This window comes from Anguilla rostrata, chromosome 5 (assembly GCF_018555375.3).
Source record: "Anguilla rostrata isolate EN2019 chromosome 5, ASM1855537v3, whole genome shotgun sequence".
Classification (NCBI taxonomy): Eukaryota; Metazoa; Chordata; class Actinopteri; order Anguilliformes; family Anguillidae; genus Anguilla; species Anguilla rostrata.
The window spans coordinates 23,541,608-23,554,266 of NC_057937.1; the positions used below are offsets into that span (position 1 = coordinate 23,541,608).

Here is a 12,659-nt window from a genome sequence, read left to right on the forward strand (position 1 = left end):
TACTTTTATCTCCCTTATTGAAAAGAAAATAGACAAATTTATAACTATAAATGTAGACTCTGTTTCCTCAAACTGTATGGGAGGCCTTTGAGGCCACCTGCCGAGGTTGGATAATCAGTCATGTATCAGCCAAGCGCAGGAAAGCTATTGAAAAGAAAAATAATTTACTAACGGAACTAGAAACAATGGAGGTGCAACATATGCAGGGTCCTAAAAATCAGCTACTTCAGAAAGCTCTACTCACAGTAAGGGCTGACTTGTAAGCAATACTACATGAAGAGACTGCCTTTTCTCTTTATCGACTCCGTAGGAAACACTTTGAGTGTGGTGACAAAATAGGAAAGATGCTTGCTCTTCATCTTAAACAGCTGGAGAGAAAACGGTCAATTCAAAGAGATTCTAAAGGTATCATTATAAATGATCAAAAGTTAATTAACCATGCATTCAAAGATTTTTATTCCAATTTATATCAAGCTGAGTGCACAGTACAAGATCATAGCTTGGATCATTTCTTGAAAAATGTCCCACTTCCTGTATTAAATGTAACTCAGAAAGATGAGTTGGAGACTCCCATTATACCTAACGAAATAGTTTGCTATAAAATCTCTTTCATCTGGTAAGACCTCTGGAGGTGACGGTTTCACTATCGAATTTTATAAAAGGTTTTCTGGATGTGTTGTCTCCATTGTTGGTTAAGTTGTACAATGACATAATAGAAAATCAGTCAATGCCATTGACAATGCGTACCGCCACAATATGTCTTCTTCCAAAACCCAAGAAAGACCACCAGTTAATGAGCAATTTCCGACCTTTAAGTCTCCTAAACAACGATTATAAAGTGTTTGCAAAAGTCCTTGCTCTTTGTCTGGAGAAAGTTATTCCATCTCTAGTGAATCTGGACCAGGTGGGATTCGTAGCTGGGCGTCAGTCAGTTAACATGAGGAGGCTGTCTCAGGTAATGTTTAGTGCTAGCTCTCTCCGGCGACCAGTGATTGCAATATCGCTGGACGCCAAGAAAGCCTTTGACAGGATAGAATGGCCATATTTATTTAATATTTATCAAAATTTGGATTTGGTCCCGTCTGTATAAAATGATTTAGAGCACTCTACCATGAACCAGTCTCCTCAGTCAGAAGCAACAACATTCTTTCTGACCCTTTCCATCTATATCGGGGGACACGGCAGGGGTGCCCAATATCCCCTTTAATATTTATTTTAGCCCTTGAGCCCTTAGCCTGTGCTATTCGTGAAAATCCAGAAATAATGGGTATCTCAGTGGACGGACATCAGTTCAAAATTAATTTATACGCTGATATTCTATTGACATTATCTGATCCACTTACCTCTATGCCCAAGGTGTTAGAGATAATCAAATCATTTAGCTTATTTTCAGGATATAAAATATATTGGAATAAAAGTGAAGCCATCCCGCTAAATTATTTTACTTGTTCTGTTCATTTAGGCTCTGCCCCTTTTGTCTGGAAACCTGAAGGAAAGAAATACTTAGGCATAAATATCAGAACACCAATAAACAAGATTTTCGAATTCAATGGTCCAGGTTTACTAAGAACCATTAGAGATGATTTGAGAAGATGGACAACTCAACCTTTGTGGGGAAGGGTAGATATATTAAAAATGAATGTCCTCCCAAGATTGGCTTACATCATATCCTACATTCCCCTTTAAATCTCTCAATTGGTTTGGTTTAAAGAAATAAATACTATATTTTCTCAATTTCTATGGAAAGATAAAAAACCTGGAATAAATCATAAGACGTTGTCTATGCCGAGGAGTAAAGATTGGGTGTGCCTGACTTGTATCTCTGTTACCTTTCATGCAATGCCAGATTCCCCATTGAATGGGGTTATGGAGGTACAACTTCAAAAGCAAACTGGGATTGGCTGGAGGGACAGATAATCACAGAGCATAACAAATATTTTTCTAGCATCTTTATGGTATTGTCCCAAACCAATTGCAAGGTTGAATAATCCATTGATACAATTCTCTGTTAGTGTGGTTAAAATTATATACAGGAGGTTAGGTACCATGGGTACTTCTCTCCCTTCATGTCCACTATGGAAAAATCCGCTTCCTTCAGCAGGCGGTAACCCGTTGATCAACATACCTATGCAAGGATATAACATACACCAAGTAGGTCAAATTGTGAAGGACAATACCATAATCCCATTTTCAGAAATGATAACAAAATTCAATCTGAATTAGGGCTGTCAATCGATTAACATTTTTAATCAAATTAATTACATGATATGCTGATTAATTAATCAAATTAATCGCATATATTAATATTTGCTTGGAAAAGTCCCCAAATGAAGATATTTCAACTCAAAAACATTACATTATTGTGGCACATGAGTAAAGCATTGAATAGAAATATCAAAAGAGGCATTAGAAATCAATAAATTGTTTTATTTCCAATCATTTTTTCCAAATACATTTCTTTTTATCATTGAACATAAGCCTATAAGATAAGCCTAAAATGTGGCCAAAAGGTTTTTTTTAAAATTATTTAACATAAGCTTATCACTTAAAGTAATAATCTCAAAGATTTTCATTTAAATAAATGTCTGTTAAGTCACTATCTATCACTGAATTAGGTAACACAATGGTGATTGAGCCTATTATTATATTAATTTATATTATTATTATTATTTTTATTGTTGTTATTATAATTTATGATTAAAGAACTGGGTGTCTGTGGCGACATTCCCGGGAGAACATCACAAGTGGCGCACAGTTAGTGACGCGTTTTCCATCACCCATAAGTGGTTGGTTCGCCAGAGAGGGTAGGCGGAGCTAACGCAACAGACTCGCTCTTCAACTCACTTGTGTGTGAGCGGCGTACTCAGAGACTGTATAAAAATAGGGCATACTGTTTTTTTCCAGTGTCTGCTAGCGTTACAATAACAGTGAAGTGGGGGGGGGCATTAACCCCAGGGTATAGGTGGAGCAGAGCCGGGTTTGATTTCTGTTTAAAGATGTCAAGCTGGAGAAAACTAAATAAAAAAAATACGGCAGTATGGATTAGCGTTGTTATTATTTTATTATGCTTCCTCATATGTCCCTTCAGCCTTGATGCCTTTTTTTGATGAAATCTCCTTTGTTTCTGTTTTATTCTTCTTGTTCTGATTGCTAATTTAACATTCAGCTCAGCTTTCTTTTTGAACAGTTTAGCTAGCAAAACCAGAAACACCAGGGGTAACATTTTGCAAGGCAGTTGTTTCGAAAATATCACACAACAATCATTCATGAGAAAGACAATATTTATTGTGCACGAGATAGATAATTGCACGAGCCACAGCAAATCCCACGGATTCTTCTCTGCACTGCAGTGTAAAGATGTTCATACCGAGCAAAAGGTAGATAAAGAACGTCTGTGGAAATTGATCATCACTAATTCTACCCCAGGTCTGCTACAGCATTTTAACCCGGCTCGGCAGTGTAAAGACAGCTTAAGTTAGTCTAATGTTAGACAATGAATGAGTATGTACATAACGTTAATTTTATAACAACCATTTTTTATTCAGTAAATAGTAAGTGTTATAGTTTGCGTGGCCCAGGTGCGAACTGACTGACGTCACACAGGCGACACTGGTTGGATCCGGTTGGATCTCTGGGAAGTGAGGTCCAAAAACACACCTGCAATTACCGCTTCTCGCCATTGGTACCGCCAAAGAGAACGAAACTGAGATCTTCGAGATTGTAACTTTAAGTACCAATTTGGCCATAACAGTCTTTTTCCCACGGTGCGCAGGAACAGGACATTTTGTGGGACGCATGCGCAGGTGGTGGTTCATTTAGTAGGACGCATGCGCAAAATCACCACTTCGAATGGCACAAGATTTTTAAACACAGCTTTATCGCCTAACATTACTTTAGCTAACCCTAAAATGTTCGCGTTTCGCCTACTTTAGTTAACCTAGTTAGCGCGTACCACCGATACAGATGTATGGACACACGGAGGACAACAAATAATGTTACAGAGGTGAGGACATGCCATCGCTAGCTAGCTATATAGTTAGCCAAGTTTTACTCATGATACTTTTTACAGGTGCGCCATGGGTCTGGACGGTTGAGTGCTTGTTTAACTATTTAACATACTATTTACATGTGCAACTAACGCACTGACCAGTTGGAATTGTGCAACGCACGGTGTCAGAAAATGCGTTTGTAAATTCACTCCAGTGGTGTCAGTGGCACCCTGAGTGCTCTCTTGTCGTTTAGAAATTAGCACTGCGCTCAGAGGCTCAGAGCCACACCAACCGCTCCAGCTTGAGTGGGACAGAATTTGGAGGCACTCAGTATCACTGTCCAAATGTGTAAGATTTAGGGTAATACAATTGAAACTACTGCAGAGAGCATACATCACCCCCTCTAGACTTCAAAATATGGATCAAACCCTCTCAGGCTTATGCTGGCATGGTTGTGGGGAGGTGGACACCCTTGTGCACTCTATGGCTCTGTCCAGCTGTTAAGGCCCTCTGGGATGTAGTTAGAGATACACTTTCAAAAATGCTTGCTGGACATCCAGCCCAATGGCATTCATTGTACATCTGCACAAAAAATTGTAGCATTAGCATGCCTTGCAACAAAATGCATAATTCTTATGAATTGGAAAGTTAGAAAAGCCAATTGTTTTAACTTGTATAAATGGTTGGAGGATTTTCTGAACTTTATAAGCATGGAAGAAGCTGCATCATCTCTTTTATATCTGGATAGGGGAGGGAATGGCTTATGGGACACAATAAGGTCATTCCTGGACTCACAACATCTTGCCCTCTTCTCTTTGTAATATAACAAGGTCATTATTGGACTCACAATATTCACTCCTGGTCTCAACCATCTTGTCTGGTCCTGTAAAGTAATGCTTTTTTTTTATTTTTTAAATAAACTATATATATATATATATATATATATATATATATATATATATATATATATATATACACACACTCACCGGCCAGTTCATTAGGTGACAGGAGTGGCACCCGGTGTGGTCTTCTGATGCTGTAGCCCATCTGCTTTAAGGTTTGACGTGGTTTGCATTCAGCGATGCTCTTCTGCATACCTCCGTTGTAACGAGTGGTTATTTGAGTTACTGTTGCCTTTCTATCAGCTCGAACCAGTCTGGCCATTCTCCTCTGACCTCTGCCATCAACAAGGCATTTCCGCCCAGAGAACTGCCGCTCACTGGATATTTTCTCTTTTTCGGACCATTCTCTGTAAACCCTAGAGATGGTTGTGCATGAAAATCCCAGTAGATCAGCAGTTTCTGAAATACTCAAACCAGCCTGTCTGGCATCAACAACCATGCCACATTCAAAGTCACTTAAATCACCTTTCTTCCCCATTCTGATGCTTGGTTTGAACTTCAGCAGATCGTCTTGACCATGTCTACATGCCTAAATGCATTGCGTTGCTGCCACGTGATTGGCTGATTTAGATATTTGCGTTAACGGGTGCAGTTTGCAGTTGAACAGGGGTACCTAATGAAGTGGTCGGTGAGTGTATGTAGTATATATAAATAAGTGTATTTATGTGTTGGAGCAAAGCATGTGTTGATGTAAGATCATGCGCATGCATTTGTTCCTATGGACACACTGTGTGTTAAATGGAAATGCATGCATAAAATAATTTAACACTGTAACCCTCCGCCTCCCTCCTTCCACTGGTTTGTCATGTCTGTGCAATAGCCACATCCTTGAATTGTCATACTGATTTTCTTGTGTGTTTGTCTGTCATGGAAAATCTATAATAAAATCTAAATAAAAAAAAAATAAAAAAAAATAAAAACTGTTGAACCAAAAAAAAGTCTGCAAACTTGTAGGGCAGATTGTTTCTGGATTTTACCACCATTTCACTGTTCCTTTCAGATGTTCTTTGAAAGGCAAGATAACTTCCAGGTATGATTAAGTTGTGGTGTCTACTCAGCTGGATGTTTAGCTTCTTGAGTGTTCATGTTGTAGAGGTGAAATGTGCTGGGGACTGTTTTTGCTGGGCTTGATTTTAGATGCCTGGTCTTTCAGTACTGCTTCAGTTTTCAGATGTCTTCAGTTAGTACCTGCTCCAGTGAGTTGAATTCGGGTGTGTGAGTTGCTGGGCAGATATCATTGGGTCAGTGAATTTGTGGGACCTAGTTTCAGGTAGGCTGCGTACAGGTTGAACACAACCTGTACACAACCTCGGGGAGGCTCGGGGAAAGGATTGATCCTTGTGGGAGCCTGTTTGTCTGTCTCCTTTATGCCTTTTTGTTCTGTTTGAGGTATAGTCTGAACCTTTGGTTGGTAAGCAGGGTTTTTATTGGTTCTGTTGCCCAAACCTTTGTGGCTGGTGGTATCATCGGTGGCTGCAAAGTCAAACAACAGTGTTCTTTTCTTTGGCTTGTTCTGAAAGCCATTCTCAATGTAGGCAGTGAGGGCCAGTACTTGTTCCCCACTCCCCCCTGTAGAATCCAACCTCTACTCCTGAAGAAATGCATTGGAGGATACGGTGTTCAAGGATTTTAAAGAGAACGCAGATTAGGGAGATAGTTTTCTTATACTTTATGGTCTTTTCCAGGCTTTGGTTTGGCAATGACTTTTGCGGCCTGCCATTTCTTTGTGATTGAGTTTGTGTGTCTGATTCTAGTGTAGAAAAATTATACCTCAAGGGCCCAGATGTTTTATAAACTCTGGCAAAATGTTGTCATATCCTGCTGCCTTTCAGACTTGTGAGAGTTTTTCCAGTTAAGGAACCTGTTAAAAGGCTTCAAAACAACTGAGAAAAACAAGACTTGTTCCTCTCTGAGTTGCTGGCGGTGTGTCTTTAGCTTTCTCGCAATGGCTGTGCTTGTTGTGCTGCCTTTGCTATGTTGAACAGGTGGCTGGCAACTTGATTGGGCTTACAGTGGTTTAGTCTTTCATTTGGTGATTCCGCCCCGAGAGATGCTCCTAGCAGAGGCAGATTTGCATACTTTCCTTTTCCTTTTTTGCACAGGAACTACTTGTTGTGAGCGCTCAATCCATTTGTGACTGTTCACACTTCAACTGCGGGACTCACACACTAGAACAGCGGCTTGTATCACGTGTTAATTTGAAAATTCTGTCATTCATGAGCAGTCGGTCTCTTAGCAATCATGTGAAAGACTAAATGGGGCTCAACCAACCGCAGTCTTTCCTACAATTGGTCAGCAAACACTATGTCAATGGCCAAAGGTGATGCCATTGGATATTTAGACTTTAGAATTACTCCAAGACTGTAAATGGAATAACTACCCTCCTCCTTCCATGACTTTTCCTGAATAATTGGGCTTAATATTTAAATTTAAAATGCTGAAGTATTGAATCAGTAAAAAAGTACAGACAGTTTATGCCATTTTCTTTACAAAAATCCCCGCCGGACAATAGGCATCATGTTTCCCTGTCAGGTGAAAATGTGTTGGTCTCTCCTCTGGCACGCTGTTGAGCTACTGAATGACCGACCCTTTGATTTGAATTACTTGAATTGTTTTGAATTGTTTATCACTTTCATGTGATGAAAGTGATAAAGACTTGGGGGGGGGGGGGGTGCACAATAACACCTCAAACATATTTCTGAGGTTTTCACTGAAATTGAGACTTTGAATAAATTGAATAGACTACTTGACAACTGCTGAAATGTAACCAATTTGTATGTGGTCCCTGTCTGTTATGACTGATGAAAAAATTACTTTTAAAATACTGTACCTTGCATTTCTTTTAACAATTTTTTTCCATTTTGTGTTTTGTCGTGTTTTCACATTTTAGCGCTTTTCTCAGTGTGCCGGTAATATGCCTTGATGCATTTTTCCCTTTACCTATGTAACAAAACCGCTATAATTTAGAAATACAACTGTTGGAATTGATTCAGTTGTGTCCTTTATTTCAAGAAAATAGTTTTGCGACAGTTTTGTAATATTTATGAAATTAGGTCACTGGGCGCAGAAGTCGATGTAGCAATTTTGGACAGTAATATGAATTAATAAAAACGTAGCCTTTCTGGTGCTAAAAATTTGTGTAAAACCCCACAGAAACTGTTTTTTAAATGTTCTATTTACTCCAAAATTTTAAAGAAAGCAACTGAAATGATCTTAACTAAATTTCATTTGTGGATCTCCATTCACCCTGCACCACACAGGTTCCTTTTGTTTTGCACATGAGCAGTTGGAGGTGTAAATCGAAGTCTATTATCAAAGAAATTGATGAAGAGTGTTGTATCAGGTCATCTATTGCTTGAAGAGATATAGACAATCAGGGATGTAGTGTAGTGCTCATTATCTAATTAAGAAAATGAATATCTTGTTTGCAACCTAGATTGCAAACTCATAACAAGATGAATGTAAAAATGTGAAAGTAAACTGTCAAAAAATTTTTTTTAAGTAATTCTGTCAGACTATTATTGAGCTTGTTTGAATAAAAATGTCCAAAGGATCACCTTCTTCCTAAAAATGACTAACTAACTTCGTGCTGCTCTGAACCTTTTGGTTCTGCCCACAATGTAATCACAATGGGTTTTCCACACACAAACATAAAACAAAATTGGCATCTGGACTCAATTTCACAAAATGATGGAAGCTCTCCTTATGAGATAAAATGACACTCTTCTGGCCCCTACTGTCAGAAACACACAACTATTTCTCTCTGCCCTGCAGAATCAACAAATGAAACCCTACACCACTGTAGCCTTCCATAATTAATAAGGGAGACCTTAGAAGAATGTGCTGTTTTGCGGTGTTTGTTTTTGTTGTTTTTTTAATTTATTTTTATTAATGTCTTATTGTTGTCTCTCTTTCTCTCTCTGTCTCTTTCAGCCTCTTCAGTTATTGCAGTGTATTGTTGATGAGGTGAGTATCAACCTACTATAGTCCACCTTAATGGAGTGAACTGTGTGAATTTTGTTTTATAGTGAAGTCCAGAGCTTTGCTGTAACTAACTTGGTTGTGCGTGAAAATCCCAGTAGATCAGCAGTTTCTGAAATACTCAAACCAGCCCGTCTGGCACCAACAACCATGCCACGTTCAAAGTCACTTAAATCACCTTTCTTCCCCATTCTGATGCTTGGTTTGAACTTTAGCAGATCGTCTTGAACATGTCTACATGCCTAAATGCATTGAGTTGCTGCCACGTGATTGGCTGATTAGATATTTGCGTTAACAAGCAGTTGAACAGGTGTGCCTAATAAAGTGGCCGGTGAGTGTATATGCTCCCCCTATAAATTATGTAGGCCTATCCAAAAAATCATGTTCATAGTTGTAACAAAAGACAACCATAAGCCAATGCTACCTGAAATTTACATTAAAAAGGTGACCGGATTAAATGTTGCCTTTGAATATTGATTAGGTTAACATATCATAATATAGTCATATAACCATTAGGTTCATGTAAAATTTACTTGGCACAAATTATGTATATATTTCATTGATAAACACTGTTTGATGATTAATGCAATGTCACACAAAAATTTCTATTTTTTGGCTTAATACATGTAATATGTGATTAATGTAATATCAACATAAAACAAAAAATTTTGAAATAAGCATTTGTATTAAACAAGTAATAATTATCTTCCTGTGTTGCCTATTAGTTCACACATAGGCCTACATAATTGAGCAGTCAAATGTAGTCAAATAGTCAAATCTTATAGGCTACTGTTAGAAGTTTTATAATGAGCTTCACCATGTGTTTATATGTCCAGTACTTTTCAACATAAAATGAAAATGCAAAGAAAACCATTTTTTCTTTTCTGGTTTGTATAGGCTACTTTATTTTAAATTACTGATGGTCATATAATGCCATTACCTCTCATGGTCAAGAAGTTACATTTTTACATACGAAAATGTCTTCAAGAAACAACAAAAGAAGAAAGGTCACCAAATTTTAAAGACTATTGAACTTATTTAGGCATGGCATTTCTGTGATTTGTATCGGTGCTGTAGGTGTAAGTGGTAAACTGTGGGTTAAAGTAACTAGTTTTTGCTAATGTATATTATAACTTTGCTGCACTATTTTTACGTTAAGCATGGGTTTAAAAGTTAGGCCTAATTTGACGAAACAGGCAATATTACTTATGTGTATTTATAAGAAAAGCTATACTTTCTCAACAATAACATTACGTTTTGCCTTAGCTTCTGAGTATAAACGACTTGTTTCTCGTGCAGTTTAAGTTGAGGTACAAAATATCCTTGTAACGGTAAAAATGGCTCCTCTTCAATGGTATCCCCCAAAGTACTGAACATGATGTTATACTGCTAGCATTAACAGATGTTTTTTTAGAGAAATCCCTCTGAGAGTTCTGAACATAATGTTATATCCTAACCAAGATGGGCCGTTGAGCGAATGTCGCCGAATGCCGCCCTAAGGACGTTTTAAGAACATCCTGAGAATAACGTCACGTCATAATATACAGAGGACCAAGAAGCCAGATCACCAAATGTCCCCAGAACGTCCCTTGTTAGCCGTATGGCAAGCTCCCGATAATAAATTATATATTTAGCTCAGCGTTTAAACTGATTTTAATTGCTGACTGAGAACGGAGGCCTCCGTAGTTCAACTGGTTTTTGTTAGTGGAAAATCTGTTCAGTTAATTTCAGAAGAGATGACCTAAGCCAAGGTTATTAGGGGTCCAAGCAGCGAAGCTAGGTTCCAATAGGGTTCCACCAGCTTCGCTGCTTGGACCCCTAATGTATCTGTTAGGATTATTATTCTTATTTTTCTCCGCTAAAAGTGTCTGAGGTTTAGCAACCATAAGTCCTAGAGCAACCAAATTTGGCAGGTGGGTTCCTATGGCCCCCCACTACTCAGGCACTAAAAATTACCTATGTCGGCCAGGGTCATGCATAAAAGGCCATAACTCCCACACCATAAGTTAGATCAACACAAAACGTCATGGGCCTATGCATCTGAACATGCTCTACAACTTTGCCATTGGGAACACCTATGTGCTATCTGTTTGGATTATTTTCTTATTTTTCTCACTAAAAGTGTCTGAGGTCTAGCAACCATAAGTTTCTAGAGCAACCAAATTTGGCAGGTGGGTTCCTATGGCCCCCCACTACTCAGGCACTAAAAATTACCTATGTCGGCCAGGGTCATGCATAAAAGGCCATAACTCCCACACCATAAGTTAGATCAACACAAAACGTCATGGGCCTATGCATCTGAACATGCTCTACAACTTTGCCATTGGGATCACCTATGTCCGCCATATTGTTTGCCCGCCATTTTGACTTTTTAGTTGGGGAGTGGAAGCTTTCTCTGCTAAAATGTCTGAGGCTCAGCAACCATAAGTTGTAGAAAACCAAATTTGGTAGGTGGGTTCCTATGGCCCCCCACTACTCAGGCACTACAAATTACCCATGTTGGCCAGATGGTGGCGCTATAACAAAGGGTCATGTTTAAAAGGTCATAACTCCCACACTGTAAGTCAGATCAACACAAAACTTCATTGACCAATGCATCTGAATGTGCTCTACAACTTTGCTATTGGGACCACCTATGTCCGCCATATTGTTTGCCCGCCATTTGGACTTTTTTATTAGGTGGGGTGCGGAAGAGCTGGAGCTCCAAATCTAAGTGTTACGACATCTAGTAAACTTCTTTACGGCAAGCGACATCCATGGCGAGGCAAGTAATCCGACACCGTAGGGTCTAGTTTTTATCAGTGAGGGCAGGGTCTGAACGTCGGGGAAGCAATGGAAGACAGTGCCAGCCAGAGTGCATGCTAGGCTACCAAAAGTTTGTTAGTAAAAGCTTTTTGAGAGGATGATTACTTTTCTTGAGCCTGGATCCATTTGAAGACAGTATCGGGTGAGTTCGTTTAGTCTTTGAATCTGTCATTATGCTGAGAAATAGCTAAACCATTTTATTGATAGTTTTTGAGTTTCTGTGCAAACGCGCGGAAACACGCTGGTATAATAAAACAATTTGAATATAAACAAAAGACGCAATATATGCTGTACTCTGCCAATGTCTAAATAAATAATACGGTACTCTGAGCGTAGGAAGCAGTTAGCATGGATGGCGAGTTGATATTTCATTTTTTGCTTCTAAAAGTTTGTTAGTAAAAGCTTTGAGAGGATGAATCATCGTATTCCGTAGCAACAAGATAAACCTGACATTAGTCCTAAGATATGCCAATACGGCAGTGAAAACGCTGCTCACTGAGTAACGAAATAAACGAGACAACGTTTTAAATAATGATATCATGTCATTCTACAGTCAATATCTGGGACTAACCGTTGGTTTTACGCGTAGAGGTGTCCCTTTTGAGTCTGAGTGGTCATATATTGTTTTGGACAATCCATTTGTGAAATATACGCGCATCTGTGATGCCTGGGTAGGCTACCTTCAAAAATAGCTGTGCGTAACACCACATCTGTTGTTTACAGCATTGTCGCCCTTTTTAGTACAGCCTGGCTTGATTGACAATTCATTTATTCAGTAGGTGAGAGTATAAGCTTTCTAACGATGTATAACATGTCTGATTTTGCTTTTGGAATAGCGTTTTATCGGTCAGCATAACGGAACATTTTCTTATCATCGCATTCACTTGCGCATCTGGGGCAGCATTAAAAGACGCTGCACCTAACGAAACGTTGTCAACGATTTTCATAATTTCTTGGAGAGTACTATTATTATTGAGGACTT

General features: G+C 38.8%; 1 protein-coding gene across 14 annotated transcripts in view; it reads left to right on the forward strand.

Annotated features, from left to right (window-relative positions):
* map2k5 (mitogen-activated protein kinase kinase 5) overlaps positions 1–12,659 on the forward strand; it is a 235,386-nt gene that overhangs the window by 134,259 nt on the left and 88,468 nt on the right. For 8 of the 14 annotated variants that reach the window (XR_010330021.1, XM_064335653.1, XM_064335647.1 and 5 more), the window contains one exon: positions 8,825–8,857. Coding sequence is in view for 12 of the 14 variants with exons in the window: in XM_064335653.1 (XP_064191723.1) it covers positions 8,825–8,857 (33 nt within the window). In the remaining 2 variants the exon portion in view is untranslated. Of the gene's footprint in view, positions 1–5,891; positions 5,922–8,824; positions 8,858–12,659 lie in introns of all 14 variants that reach the window. The other 6 variants (XR_010330020.1, XM_064335646.1, XM_064335644.1 and 3 more) reach the window with 1 other exon arrangement.